The sequence below is a fragment of the Mangifera indica genome, chromosome 13 (assembly GCF_011075055.1).
Source record: "Mangifera indica cultivar Alphonso chromosome 13, CATAS_Mindica_2.1, whole genome shotgun sequence".
NCBI lineage: Eukaryota > Viridiplantae > Streptophyta > Magnoliopsida > Sapindales > Anacardiaceae > Mangifera > Mangifera indica.
Window position 1 is genome coordinate 13621071 of NC_058149.1, and position 15600 is coordinate 13636670.

The following is a 15600-nucleotide window of genomic DNA, read 5'->3' on the forward strand; positions in this document are numbered from 1 at the left end:
GTATTAGTCTTTTTTATATCTTATTTATTAATATTATCTCATTACTAAATTAAATAATCATTTAAGATATATTTAATACAATTTATGTGTATGATATGATAATTATATTTTTAGATTATTTATTTATAGTTTTAAAATTAGTTTTTTTGAATTATTAAATTATTAATAAAATTATATGTATTTTTTTTATATAATTTGGATATATAAATTATATATCATTATATAATTATATGATTTTAAATTAAAAATAAAATAATATCTAATTATATAATAACACATCATTTATATAACAAAATTATATATAAAAAATATATATACATAATATTAATCTTAAATTATTTGATTTAATGATTTTTTTTCATTTCTAATTATGTCTCCTAATAAATTTTAAAATTTCCATTTTTAAATTAAACTAACAATTTTATACTGCCATCCAAAATGATATCAAATTTTTTTCAAAACCTTTAGGAGGTTAGTATTTAGTGAACAATATAATTAACTTTCTTTTATCTATTGTCAAATCATTTTAAATATATCTAATTTATTTATTTTATCAATATTTTTTATATTAATTCTATGTAATTGGTAGAGATACTCGAATAGAAAATAATTTCTAATTCTGTTTGATCACCTAATTAGTAAATTTGTGTTTTACATACTTATCATTATATGTTTCTATCGTATGCCACTATATTTAACAATCTCATATTTTTCTTCCCGATTTATATTTTTTATTATTAACTTATTATTTTATCGTTCATATAAGATTTCTCGTTAACAAGAAAAAAAAAAAAGTTACAATTCTCCACCATCTTAATTTATTTCTATTTCTTTACGTGGGTATTAGATACACATAAATGTTTTAATCAATATGCAACAAGATAGATCTCCAGACAGCCAAATGATGCCGCCAGTGCAGTGTACAATCCGTATGTAACAGTGCTTAGCCAAAGGCAATTTCCTTGCATCTCCCAAGCTAAATATCAATTCATCCACCATACAACAAGAGATTTTCAGGTTTTTAAGTAGGCCTGTCATTCACATGCAGAGAGGATGACAATATATATTTTCCATGTTAGAACAACGTGGTTAACTGGTTATTGAGCTATTGCCTGCTCTCCCATCGCCCCTTTGCTAGCCGTCATTACTCCCAAAGAGAGTACCCAAGATACTAGTATGCGTGCCAGCAACTGAACAAAGAACTGTTTCACCAACCTCACTCTTGCAAAGTGGGCATGAGGCATTAATCTTTAGCCATTTATCCACACACTCCTTGTGAAAAAAATGAGAACATGGTAACTCTTTCAACTCATCATTGTTTGCATATTTTGCTAAACAATCGCAACAAACCTGTACACAATTACACAATTAGAATCATGTTAATATCAGTAAGGACAAAGCAGACCCTTGGCAACATAAGAAACAAAAAGTTCCGCAAATTTAACAAGTTATTGGGAGGGCCACTAACTATGAAGGCTTTTATTGACAAGACTTGCAGATAATGCTGACATGATAGTCCTCACAATTTTCATAGCAAGAAAAATACATGGAAAAGCTTTCTGTTAACTAACTGATATAAAATGATTTCATAAAATGACTTGAAATTAACGATAGATAAAAGAACTTAAGTTACATGATGTAACAAGCATGCAAAGTTACAACATCAGTTTATAGGATGAGTTTGTACACATGACATCACTCTGTTAACAAGCATGGTTAAATTGGAAGCATCTGATCACCATAACTAATTATATTAAAATTGCTAGACAGGCAAGAATTGATCCAATAAACTAAATCAGGAAATAATTACCGCGTCTTCTCCAGATATCACACGCTCCTTTTCTGTTCCAGCCGCCACCACCCCACCCTCACCAGAACCTGAGCTGCTATCTCTGTCATTACCACTTTTAGTATTTTTCAACTTAAACTTGTATGTAGGTAAAGCATCTAATAATTCTGCTGTGGCCCCTCTGGTCTGTGCCAGATCCTCTCTTGACCCAAGGATAGAAATTATACAAGGAAAGCAGCAGCAAATTGTTGCACACAGAATGAGAGGCATGGCGTAACCAATACAGCTAAGAATAAGGAACATTATAAATAACCTGCAAAAAAGCAATTCTTTTTGTGCTTAAATGAAAGAAAGAAATGAGGAGTTGATGTTGTAACTCCCACAGTGAAAGTACCAGTACAGGTTTGGAGCATCTGAGGGATGAATGCCCCCCAAATATCGACACATTGCCGATGACAAACCAAACTGCAAAAAAGCAATCCAGAGCCATTTTGAAGTATTCCACTAGTACCTTGAATCTGTCAGCAGAAATTAGCAGATTTATTAAAAATGAAAAAAGTTCAGCTCTTCATGGGAACAAACTTTGATAGTCAAGCAGGGCTAAGAAGCAGAAATTAAAATATAACATCAAATAATTGACAGTAGAACTCACGGAAAATTAAATAAATACTCCAGCTAGTTGACTTTTGAGAAAAGCTAATTACTAATTAGATTATGAAATATTCTCCTAGTAATAGGAGCCAACAACTTAATACTACGTGAATCTATCGAACATCTCATTAAAGGATCTCTATCCAATTATATGCCAGGACAGACCAGCTGCAAGGAGCGGACATAATTTGATCAAGCCAACCAAAAAGAAGGGGAATTAGAGTAACAGAAATATGACTATTATACTCTTAGAAGTCAGGTACTACACTATAACTTATATCTGTACAAAAATTAAGAAACAGACACAGAATGATACCACAAAGAAATTAAAAATTTCTACTTTAAACCATGAGAACCTTCAGATCTTTAAGTAGGGGATCAACTTTATATAAAAAATGAGTTTTTCAAAACAGATTTAGTCATCCACATAACTGGACAGAGCACAAAGCAGATCAAGTTCTCTCATCAAGGAAAAGTACTCATGTAGTTTAAGATTACCTTGCACTAAGTACTGTATGTTGTCCACCTCTATTGGATGTAACAGCAGCCTGTTGATCCTCCCCCTTTGAAATTCTAGAAACTGTCATAGAAAATGGTCCACTAGGAACATTAACAAGAGCTGAAGGATTATGAGATTGCACTGATTCTGGTTCTGAAACATGATTACTTTGATGATAATGCCAATATAGAAAAGGGAGGGTGGCAACACATCCAGAAGCATAACCCACAATCCATTCAAACAAAGGCGTATGTGGATGCTTATTGTTGACACTGACAAAACAACAATAGACTCAACAATTTGGCTCACTGTGAGAACTAGTTCAACAGAAATCCATAAACCAGAATTTAGTGGACTCCTGTGACATTGGGCATCTCCCCTCCTCACAAATGAGAAGTTTCTGTTGTTTGATCCATTGGAAGAAGTTGCTGGATGGGTGAGAGGAGTTCTAGCACTAGCAGATTCTTCCCGCAAACCATCCAAGCCATTGGAAGTTCTATCATGTGATGAATTAGATGAGGCTGAATCAGCAATTGGTATATCAATAATATGATCGCTACAGCTAACGGTATCTGGCCACTCCATTGGTAATGGGAAGTATCATTTTGACTTTCAGTATGTAGTTCAACTGAGGGAACATCCATCTAAGTCCACCAACGCAGTCGGAAATAATGAAAGCATAGAATCACAAAGCAAGGATTACCAACGTTTCCCCAACTTCCAAATTGTTCAGAAACAAATGCCACCTCTAATAATTCGTCAAGCTGCAGCAGCATATGTAAATTACTGGTGCAAGTCATGGATGATTTAACAATCTACACCCCTTCTAATTATGGTCAAACATTAGCTGCTGTGCACAGATATTAAAACAAAATGATAGGTACCTGGGCAATCCAGCAGCAGCAAAGCCTTGCCTGGTTACTCCCTCAGCTCTCACAACCTCTTCTGTATACCTATCTCAGCCACAATACAGCATACACTGGAACAAGAATGGCAACACCAACACACAAGACAATGAAAATATGTATTGTATTGAATACTTTTCCAGGAATGAATACAAATTAGTTCTCCAATACAATGACTATTTCCATCTACTGCACTGCTTAAATCAATTACACTTCTCTTCACTAATTCTTCCAGAAAGCTACACAAAAGAAACCCAAGAACAAAACTAAGAACAAACAACAATTATACAGCAAAATACTTAAGTGCACTGTTCACTTCAGGCTTTCGAGAGGCCTGCACCCTCCCAACATTCCTTCTGTCATGTAATCCTTGCTTTTTCCTGGTCCTGCAGCTGCCTTTTCTCCTTTTTCCTCTCCTGCCAACTGCTTTGCCGCCAAGTCTCTGCCAAGTTTCTTGTTTTCTCCAAATTGACCTTGCAATAAAATAATTGTTGACTGTTCTACTTGCTCCAATCCCTTGCTGCCACTTGCTCTATTTCTTTTCTTTTCTTCTTTCCTTCGAGAAAAATAAACGTGAGTCCTAACACAAAACCAAAATTTTTAGGGTCTGGATATTTGTGATATCAAACATGAAAACTGAATCCTATGTATTCAGCAATCAAGATTACTAAAATGCATGGGTTAGTCAGTGAGAATTAACAACTTTTTAAAACGAAAAACAATCTAAATAATAAAGTTCAAAATGGTACATTCATTATTTTTCCTCTGATTTTTTTTTTCTTTTTGTGGAAACAATGGTCTACACTCCACCCATTCTCATCAAGTCAGAATAAAGCCATCAAGTTAAAAAAAAAAAGCATCACACCTGAATTGATTTCAATTACTCAACCGACTGTCAGTTCAATTTTAAGAAACAAAATAATATTATTTGAATCTCCATACTTCTTAAGATAAACCCCACACACCATAACCAGAATTCATATGCTCAGATGAAAAATTCAACAACAGAGAGTTCAACTAAAAATTTCACTGTCCTCACCTTCCTATGAAAAACTGGTTCATGGAAGGCTTTTAAAAAGGAAAAAATAAAAAAAATAAAGCGCAAACACATACTAGTTCTTTCCCTGCACTTATTATTTATCAGAATCAAAACCATACAATAAAACTTATAAACTAATTATGAAACCCAGATGACTTAGAAGTTAGAAAACAAGAAGTAGCAATTTCGAATTCAGTCTGGCATTAGTATATATACTTTCAATGTACTAAGCCAAAACTACAAACGAACTGAAACTGAGACCATAGGCTTAGAGGAGCTATATTTTCCATCAAATGGCCTCATTAAAAAGAAAATATGAAAAATCGATCAAATTCTCAAACAATTGCACAACCAAGTTGGAATTATAAATGACGTTCCTCAAATATTTAATACGAAAACAAACCCTAACGTTGACTTGTCTTTAATGAACAATGAATTCACAGATCAGAGAATAAAGCACAGACCATATTCACAATTAGAAAAAAAAGCAAATTCATATACAAAGAGAGAAGGAGACGCTTACAATAATGGACAGGTCACAGAGGACAGAAAAGGTGAATGGAGTGAGGAGATGAGAGAAGATAGAACCGGAGGAGGTTCAAAAACCAGAACGGTGTCGTCTTGCTGATTTTGACTAATATTTAACTGGCATTACTGATATAAAATATGACATGTTAGTATTGTCGCTTTCTTCAAAGGAGCAGAGGACGGAGGGAGATGAAGAGTCAGCTTTCGACCTACGTTTCCTTCGCCGCGCGGTCTGGGAATACATTTTCTATCTATGAGTATTCAGCTACTGCCTACTGCATAAGAGAATAACGTACAATCGAGGGATGAATTCAAATTGAATCGATTCAGACTCAAATCTATGTTTGATTGAAAGAATTAAACTCAAATTAAAGTTTCAATTTGAAAGTTTTGTTTCGATTCGAAGAGCGGTGGATGATTTTTGGATAAAACTCATCTTCTGTAATGATTCTTTTTCGTCTCTTTGTCCAAAGAGTCATCCTATCACTGTTTACACCACTCAATGAACTCAATCTTAAACTTGAGTTTGCCATTCCAATTATGAATGAAACACAAACTGAATCTTTATTCAGATTTGATTCAATTAAGATTGAATTGAAATTGAGTTTATCTGAATTTGGATTTGAACAAATTCAAAACCAACCTCACAGAATCCAATTCGAGCTGTCGAGTCGAGCAGCTGGCGAGCTGCTTGAGCTCGCCCTAGTTTTTAATCAAAAGCTAAAGGACACGGTGTCGTTTCACGTTTCAATTAAAGAGTGAAATTCTTTCTTCCTTTCGCGTTCGCGTATTCTTCATTTCTTCTGGCCATCTGCTTTCTCATCAGTCATCAGGTCTCATTTCTCCGTCCACTCCATTAGTTCCACACTCACGCGTTCATCTTCATCAGTTCCAGTCCACTACATCCAGTATTCGAGCACTTCGTCAGTTGCTGTTACATGTCATCTCCGTCTTCAGCAACTCAAGCACCTCTGTTTGTCAAGCATTCGCATTCGACGACGGCGAGACGAGGACATATCAGGTTTGTTGTTTGTTTTTTAGTTTGCTTGAATTTGTTATTTGTTTACTGGAATTTATTGAACCCTAATTTTGGATTAGGGTTTCTAATTTGGGGTTTTTGATTCGTTTCTAATTTTATAATTCTATTGCGGATGTATATAAATCGGCTTGGTTTCTGCCTCTCTGCTTTTCCGTCCTCCTTCAATTTGATGTTGTCTTTGTCTTTATGCCTTCTATGTTACTGGGTAAGGAACTTTCTGAAAATTTTTGTCTCCCGTTATCAAATTATATGCTTTATATCTTATATATAAATAGCTAAAATACTGCCAATCAAAGTTTTAAGTAAAGATTAATCCTTGCACGACAGTTTATACCTAAAATAATGCCAAACAAATTATATATTCAGAGTTGAAAAACATGTGAACTAATTATACAGATATCAAGGGCGTGCAGGATGGGTCGTTACTTCTGCACCCGCTTTGAAAGCTACCTTATATAATTTAAGTTCATTTAAGTTTTGTGCCCCCACTCAATTTGATGGCTTAATTATTTATTCTCTCTCAGTAATTAAGTTAATTATAAATATGCATGGGTAGTTGCACCATACAAATTGCCCATCTCTTCATAAAAATTGTGATAAATAATGTAGAAGAAGATGGCCAAAAAATCTTACCGATGGTGGTGGTCGACATGATTTTACTCTCTTTATATTCCATTATCTTTTCTTTTGTTGTTTTCTAGGTATCACTTTTTGTACCGTCTAAGCAACTTGCATATATATATATATATATGTATAAACGATATCTGGCTTTAAATTTGTTCATTTTCAAAGGAAGTAACTTCACCATTGCCATTATGCATCATCACTTAGCAGATATTGAAATGCATGATACGGATGAATAAGGGCACTGGGGAAATTAAAGATTGTGGATTCTAATTATAAAGATGCCCATATTGCTTTGTTTTGGAGAATAAGAATATAATTTCTCTGCAGGGATTATGGATAGAAAATGAGAAGTAAGATGATATGAGCCACGCGATTCAGAATATAATATGATTGATTAATTTTTTCATTTATTTAATTCTAATTCATGTGCTGCTTTCACACTTTCTATTCTATTCTATATAATTCCTGTTAGTTGTAAACTCTTTAACTTCCCAACTTCTGCCTTGTGTGTTGTTGAGATGGCTGCTGTTTTCCTTTTTCTTGTGTTTGAGTTGATGTTTCGTTCTGGTATCCAGTGATGTTTTTCTCATGGATATGTGTAGTAAATATAATCAATGAAGCCTAATATTTCTTTTTTCTTTAATTTTTCTGCTCCTAAGTTTGTTTAATATTCACAATTAATTTACCAAAGGACTTGCTCCCAAGTTTGATTTTGTGTTATAATTTTTATTGGTTGCTTGATATAGAATATGACATCAGAAAAAATCGAATCATCCGGAGCAAATCCAGCTTCATCTCAAGCGTCTACAGCGAAAGCAAAGTCGGTGGAAATTGAAGCACCTATACCTAGTCAAATGGTTGCAATAGATGATTTGAAGGTTGATATGACATCTATAGAGGATTTTGATGCTTCAACTTCAAATGAGGAAGATGAAGCACATGTATGTTCTAAAGGAACAATAGAAGCAGCACCTTTTTTTATACCATCTAATAAGAGGAGAAAAACGATAGATGTTTTGGAGTGCTTTCCAGAGAAGATGTTTGTTAATGTTGGGGATGCTAAATCTAATGTATTCAAGTATTGCAAAAGAAGGTTGAAATTGCAAAAGGCCAAGGCTACTACCCATTTAACACGACATATGACTCAATGTGTTAATAAGAAAAAAGCTTTGGGGAAGAATGTTGTCGTGGGGGAACAAACAATATTGTGTTTTCAACCTTCAAACTTAGAGTTACCTAATTGTTTTTCTACCTCGACTGTGTTAAAGACAAGCATGAAATATGAGCATTCCAAGGTAGGTATGAGTTGAAGTTAATAAATTTATTGTTACTCTGAAATTGTTATGAAATTAATTATATTAACTAATGCAATTATTGTGGTGTTGGTGTTGCAGGTTCGAAAGGCGTTAGCTCACTTGATTATGACAGCCGAATTACCAATTAATATAGTTGAGCGTGTTGAGTTCAATAATTTTTGTCGTGTACTTCAACCTCTTTACGAAAAAGTTGAAAGAAAACAAGTAAAAACTGATTGCTTTAGAGTTTATCAAGCAGAATCTGTGAGGTTGAAGAAAACTTTTGAGGAGATAACAAGGATTAGTATTACCACTGATCTTTGGAAGTCGGATACTCAAAATATTGAGTATATGATAATCACGGCACATTGGGTGGACCAATCATGGTCTTTAAATAAACGACTTATAAATTTTGTACACTTACCTCCGCCTAGGAGAGGGATTGACATTGCATCAACAATATTTGAGTGTTTAAAGAGTTGGGAGATTCACAATAAGGTAAATTCAACTTTGAGAATGTTTATAATAATTTATTTATAATTTTATTGTATGTAATTTCATTAATATTCATTAATTTTGTTGGTAGGTGCAAACTATCACAATGGACAATGCTAGTGCAAATGATAGTTGCATTAAAAGATTAAAGGAAGATTTTGAAATGCAGAGACCATTATTGTGTGATGGAAAACTATTTCATGTTCGGTGCACCGCCCATATCGTGAATTTGTTAGTCCAGGATGGGGTGGCTGTAATAAAACCAATCATAGACAATATTCGAGAAAGTGTGAAGTTTATACGAGCTAGTGAGGCAAGACAAAAAATTTTTTCAAATATTGCTATGCAATGTGGAATAAAAGAGAGAAAGTTAATATTGGATTATCCTACCAGATGGAATAGTACATACAAAATGCTAACTACAGCACTACAGTTTAAAGATGTTTTTCCTCGTTATATGTTCGTTGACTCAAATTATACTTATTGCCCGACGAGGGAAGAGTGGGATAGATTGGAAGTTGTTTGTGACTTTTTAGAAATTTTTGATGTTATAACAAAATTAATATCTGGGTCACAATATACAACTTCAAATAGGTATTTCATGGAAGTATTTAGAATAAAAGAAATCCTCAAAGAGCGGGAATTCGATGAAGATCGTGCTATATCAAAGATGGTGAGTGCAATGTCAGAAAAATTTAACAAGTATTGGGGCAACGTGAATTTCCTTATGGCAATTGCTAGCATCATGGATCCTCGGTAATGAAGTTAAAATTTATTGTGTTTATTATAATATATGTGCATACAAAGAAAATGTCTCTAATTTGTTATTTTGGTTTGTGATTAATTCAGGATAAAGTTCCTTATGATTACTTTGGCATTTCCCATTTTATATGGTGAAGAAAATGCCCCTGGGGAGATAGAAAATGTCAAAAGAAATTTAGAAAAGTTATACAATGAATACGTTGATATTATGTCCTCGGAAAATCCATCTACTACATCTGCACCTTCACAATATCAGACAAGGACACAACAAACACCATCAACTATATTAGGTACACTAAGTCATTATCCTTAATTAAAAATGTATAACGTATCCTAAGTTCTAATATGAAAAGTGTATTCATTTATGACATTTGTAATTTGTAGGCAATTCATCAAGCTCTCGATCTTTTCAGAGTAGACGTTATGAGTCTGGATATAGTTGGTTGCGTTTGAAGGAACATAAAGAGAGAACACATTCAAAAGCAACTATAAAGTCCGAATTGGAAATATATTTTGAAGAACGTAGTATTGAGATACCTGAGGATGTTGACTCAGGAGACTTCAATGTACTTCACTGGTGGAGAGACAATCAATATAAATATAAAGTACTTTCGCGAATGGCAGCCGATATCTTAACGATTCCCATTTCAACAGTGGCCTCTGAGAGCACATTCAGTGCTGGTAATAGAGTGATTGACACTTATAAATCATCCTTATCACCTGAAACAGTTAATATGCTTATGTGTGGAGCTGATTGGATGAGAGCACTTTATAATAGTAAAAAACAAGATCAGGTAGTCAAGCACTTACTATAAAAGCATACTCTGTAAATTGATTTTTCATTTAATTATTGCATTATAATTAGTTTTTTTCATTTCCTTTTAATATCGTGAAGATGAGAGATGAAGTTGAGGATGTTGAGCTTATCCTGCCGGATAAATGAAGATAGAAGGTAACATTATATTTCTTTTTATTGATGGGTGTTAGCAATTACAACCTTTTGTATTAGTTTAGTTTCTATATGATTTTTGCTTCATGTGGAAATTACTTAATGACTTGTAGATATTAGATTAATGGACTTCATGGCTGTGTTTAAATCTGATATATGTGATTCCTGGGGTTGCCATATAGTGTCAATGGTTGAATAGATTCATTTGTACTTTCATGTGTGTTGATGTTGTTTGTATACACTGTCCACTCCAGCCAGAATTTGTAGTTAAGATAGGTGGAAATATGTTTTTCTTTTAGGATTGCTTGAGTGGGGAGTTTGTTTGTGTTGGTCCAAATCCGAAGTTCTCTCCGATGGCTGTGTGGTAAAAAAAAATATAAAGAAATGATGCTCTCTCTCTCTCTCTCTCTCTAAATATATATATATATATATATATATATATATATATATATATTTATGAATATGTCAGCTAGTTACCATCGATTGAAAGAGCTAGTAATTCTATTAGTTGTTTGCTTTGCAGGTTTGATGGAGATGGGTGCATGAATTTCTGTTTTATTTATAGTAAGATATGGAACATTAGTTCATTTCAATCCTAGTTTCAAGAAAGGGAAAAATGTATGTTATTATGGCTTTTAAGTGTTGGATTGTCAATTATGTAAGGTTGATTAGGCGAAAAGTATTCTTTATTTTGTAAATGGATATTTTAGACCTGGTAATAAAGGCTTTTTATATCAATGAATTCACAGCATTGTTTCCCGTTTTAAGAGAAAATCACGACTTATACATGAACAAACAAGCTCAAAGTACAAGCTCGATTTACCATTTTCCAGGCTCATCAAACCCAAGCTCAAGCTTAGCTCTCTATTAGCGGAGCCAAATTTGAGTTTGGTTTAATTCAAATTTAACCCTACATTTAGCGCGAATCACCCTGTTCGTATTTGATTTAACTCAATTCTACTATTGGACATATTCCAACAATTGTGATTGAAGTTACTAAATCAACTAAATCGTTTCAAACTCTAACTGCCTTAGAACTTAAACACCATCACTATCATCATAAACAGGAAATAAAAAGTGCAACTTCAGTCACCATTTTCACCAAAATAGGGTCATCTAGTGCAGCGAGAAATAAGCTCAAATCCTTAATAACTGTCTTATGCAGAGACAGAGAAAGATGAATGATTTGAGTTTATGTCCTGCACTAGTTGCTATTGCAACTTTAGCATTAAAATTGTATAATCCACTGCATGGCCCTTCCTATAGAATTTCCGAGGAAGACAATAAACATCCCACACAGCAGCATCAAAAGGCAAATACAGGATTAATAAACAAGTTACAACTGGCTGTCAAAGGATCAACCAAAAAACAAGAATCGTAACAACCCAAACAACAGCCATATCCGTACATTTCTTTTCCGCTTGGTTTCTAAACCCATCACTATATCGCCATGGCAAGAGAATTCAAGGTCTGTAACAGTGGTTAACAGGCAATTGAAGTTGTTAAAGGAGTAACCAAAACAGCTGTATTTCCGGCTATAGGCTGGTGACTGGCTGCATTTTCTAGTCGTTCCCATGCTTTTTTCCGCTTCTCGGCTGCCAAGCTTAGCCTTGCGTCTTCTTCTCTAAATTGTGAGTGGCAAGATATGAACAGTACATCATCCATCTCCGAGAACATCTTTCTTACATTCAGAGTGAGGTTCAGCACTGCTGGGTTCCAATGGCTTTGCGCGTTTTTCTCTAAAACCGGAAATATGATGGGCAGAATCACCAGCCGGTTATGTGCTATCAAGTTGACAATTTGATCGTTGTTCCACAAGAAAAGGGCCCTTTCAGCCACCTGAAGAAACTGAAGTTAGAGCGAACAGAACCTGGAGTTTCTTTTTTTGACAAAAATCAACATTACTAGAAAAAGACTTCTAACAAATACAATACCTAATAAAACCCAGTAAAGAAGAAAGCATTTTCCACCCCAAAAAAAAAAAAAAAAAAAGATAAGAAACCAAAAGGAAAAAAAAAAAAAGAGAGAAAATAAAAGCTTGAAAGACTAAATGAAAAGCAAAAAATAAAGTCTGACATGCCAAGAAACTTTGGCAGCAGCCAGTCAAATAAATATAAAGGAAGAGCGGCCATCCAAGCAGAAAAATTCAATAAACAGATCTATCCAAGATTTCACAGAGATATACTGCATCTATCAAAAAATCATTCTTTCAGCCTTTTTAAACCAACAGACAGTAAACAGCCTGCAACAATAGAGTGAGCCAAAACCAACCAACCTAAAATAAGTAAATAAGAGAAGGCAAGAATGATGCTGAATCAAGATTCTCAAAGACCATAGAGCTATCATCACAATTGTGCACCAATAAGTAGGTACTGAGCATAGATAAACATGGAGCTTGTGACTGCATTGCCCCTTATGCACTGGTAGAGAATAGACTAAAAAACTAAGAAAAATAAAACTGAACACAGATGACAACCCCAAAGAAACAACTAATATAAAGTTATTCTCAAGCCACATGATAGTCAACCGAATGTCTCTAGTACAGGCTCATTAACTGGTTCAATGACACTGGAACTGAAAGCCTCATTAACTGGTGAGCTCTTTACAAGATCATTCATCAGCCAAACTAAAGGCTCTCCCAGAATCCATTTAAGATGAATAACATTTCTCATAAAAAATCAATCAATCCACTTTTAGCAGGAGGTCACTTATTTGGAAGCAACAAGCAGATAGATTGATTGCTTGAAAGAGCCAACTCATGAAGGGAGAATATCATTATTTCAAAACTAAGGCTCACCCACAAGTTTCTCTAGTTTCCCTCCTAAAGCACAAAACCTTTACATCATGCCACCATAGTGAACCATAAAAGAATCCATGCATCACCCAACAATTGTCTAAATTTTAAGATCCTTTTCCAACCCTATTATAATGGGAATCATATGGTGCTGCACCAGGTCAGAAAGTAGCAAAATTCCAGGCTATGGATGCCGCTGAAATTGGTAACTAAGAAATGTTAAGAAATAAGAAAGAATTGATGCAAATGAAAACAGTCTAAGCATTTTTCTGTTATCAAATAAGAAAATTTTCTTTCTAAATAACATACAGCAGCAATATTGAAAATTGAAAAGAGCAAAGTAGAATCTAGTAGGCAAGCTTAGAATGCCCAAAGGCCGAAGAAAAAGAAATAAAGATCTTCAATATTTCTTCAAGGGGAAACGGAGAAACTCATGTAATAAATGGGACAAAATAATACCTGGAAGTGCATACTGTTAATACAGCACCCAATCCGCCAGAACAATGGAACCATGACCTTTTGAAATTCCACCATGTTAATTGATTCCAAGATCTCTTCTATCTCACCGAGGAACATTACCTCCTTCTGGCTGTTAGTTATCGGCCAGTATTTCAGTAACCCATTTATCACAACGCTTGCCAACTTTGGCTCCTTCTCTATGAACTGCATAATACAGTAAGACAGCTGCTGGAAGTAAGAACCCAGAGACTTCGGCTTATGCAGAGGAATCAAAACCCTCCTTAAGAATATCTTATGCTCCTCTTTCAAAGGCAACGCAAACCCAGTAATAACACTTCCAAAAATTTCCAGCAACTCCGCAACCCCATTATGCTTCTCAGTCTCAAAAACAAACCGATAAAAGATATTACTCACACACTTTCGGATAAACGGCCTGTGAACCATAAACTTCCCATAAACCCTATGCATAATCGTCTTTAAGCACTCCCTTTCTCTCGGATCATCTGAATCAAATAAGTCAAGCAATCTCAAAATGAAGGAATGGTCTACGTATCTTTTTGCGATTTTAGTATCGAGGCACGAAGATGTAATGAACTTAAGCAACAAATCATACACAATTTGCAAATGTGGCCACGCAGGATCAAACATGGGTTCATCATCATCAATTTCACCACCACCTTGATGAGAACTTGACCTATAATTAGGTGGGAAAACTCTAAACAAATTAACAGCACACATTCTACACATAGCCAAGATTGCAGGCTCGCTAAATCTCATAGACCCAGATGCTACAAAGTCTAAAAGCTCAATCAAAGTATGCTTTTTAACATCTTTCTCAACACAATTCTTAGTTGGGTCAGTGAAATCAAACGTGACACAACAAAGGCTCACTTTACTCACAAACAAATTCATTTTCTCTGCATTGGGCACATCTTTGAATGGAATCAACGGCTCAATCCCAGCTACCACGCTGGCGGGAAACACTGCAGAGGATGTGCGCTTTGCCCCATTCGATCGCCCGGACGAAGATTTATCTCCACCGTTAGATTTATGAGTCCCAGAACCAGCGCTCGTTGCCGTTGTTGTGTTACTGTTGTTGGTAGAAAAGCGGCCCGAGTTAGTACGATTCAACTCAGGCGAGTCCGGTTTCAATGATTTTCTCGGAAGTTTACTGAAAAATTGCTTCAGCATTGTGAAAATACAATAAATAAATATATTATATAATACCCACCAACTTCAGTATCAACAAAACAACAACAAAGGATTAATTTGAAGAAAGCATGGAGATTGATTAGTTAAATTTACAAGACAGAAAAAGAAACCCTAAATTATAGCCATGGATCTGAGTTAAAAAAATGAGAGCAGATAAAAATAATTACAGAGAAATGATGGTGCAAAAGATAAACAACAATGGAGGTGAAATGATGAACATTGATGAGAATCAGATCTCGACAATAATGTTTAGAAAAAAGTTAGATTTTTTTTTCTAAATTTGGTGGTGACTGCATGCACAATCAAACATTCATCATTACAGAAATCTAAATCTCATGAAATCCACAGACACAATATTTGAGAAGATGATTACAAAGTAATAAGAGGAATCTCTACAGTGAAAGATCTACAACAAAGAGAGTTCTTAAGACAGAGATCTAAGAAGGGGGGAGTTTTTGAGGTTGTTGGTAAGATTTGATCTCCGTCAACACAACACAGCACAACCAAACCAAACAAAAAGTTTGGGAGGGTTTTTTTACATTTTAATTTTTTTTCTC

General features: G+C 34.6%; 3 protein-coding genes across 4 annotated transcripts; 1 reads left to right on the forward strand and 2 right to left on the reverse strand.

The window, feature by feature from the left end:
• Window positions 1–792: 792 nt before the first annotated feature.
• On the reverse strand, window positions 793–5533 carry LOC123194759 (E3 ubiquitin-protein ligase At1g12760). The gene is given in 8 exon segments (XM_044608150.1): window positions 793–1350; window positions 1811–2102; window positions 2184–2207; window positions 2209–2307; window positions 2939–3206; window positions 3209–3538; window positions 3541–3789; window positions 5407–5533. Coding segments are annotated over 7 exon segments (1272 nt in total). The 5' UTR covers window positions 3584–3789; window positions 5407–5533; the 3' UTR covers window positions 793–1134.
• On the forward strand, window positions 5449–11337 carry LOC123194758 (zinc finger BED domain-containing protein RICESLEEPER 2-like). 2 transcript variants are annotated; one of them, XM_044608148.1, is made up of 8 exons: window positions 5449–6655; window positions 7824–8372; window positions 8472–8870; window positions 8959–9623; window positions 9717–9919; window positions 10014–10423; window positions 10525–10581; window positions 11102–11337. In XM_044608148.1, the coding sequence occupies exons 1-7, from the start codon at window positions 6563–6565 to the stop codon at window positions 10570–10572; spliced, it is 2367 nt and encodes a 788-aa protein (XP_044464083.1). In that variant the 5' UTR covers window positions 5449–6562; the 3' UTR covers window positions 10573–10581; window positions 11102–11337. The 2 variants fall into 2 exon arrangements, with proteins under 2 accessions (XP_044464083.1, XP_044464084.1); XM_044608149.1 differs by having other exon boundaries at window positions 5453–6432.
• Window positions 11338–11673: 336 nt separating this feature from the next.
• LOC123194829 (serine/threonine protein phosphatase 2A 57 kDa regulatory subunit B' kappa isoform-like) lies at window positions 11674–15553 on the reverse strand. The gene is made up of 2 exons (XM_044608265.1): window positions 13832–15553; window positions 11674–12417 (listed from the first exon to the last, which is right to left on the reverse strand). Exons 1-2 carry the CDS (start codon window positions 15020–15022, stop codon window positions 12061–12063), a joined length of 1548 nt encoding a protein of 515 aa, XP_044464200.1. The 5' UTR covers window positions 15023–15553; the 3' UTR covers window positions 11674–12060.
• Between the last annotated feature and the right edge of the window lie 47 nt (window positions 15554–15600).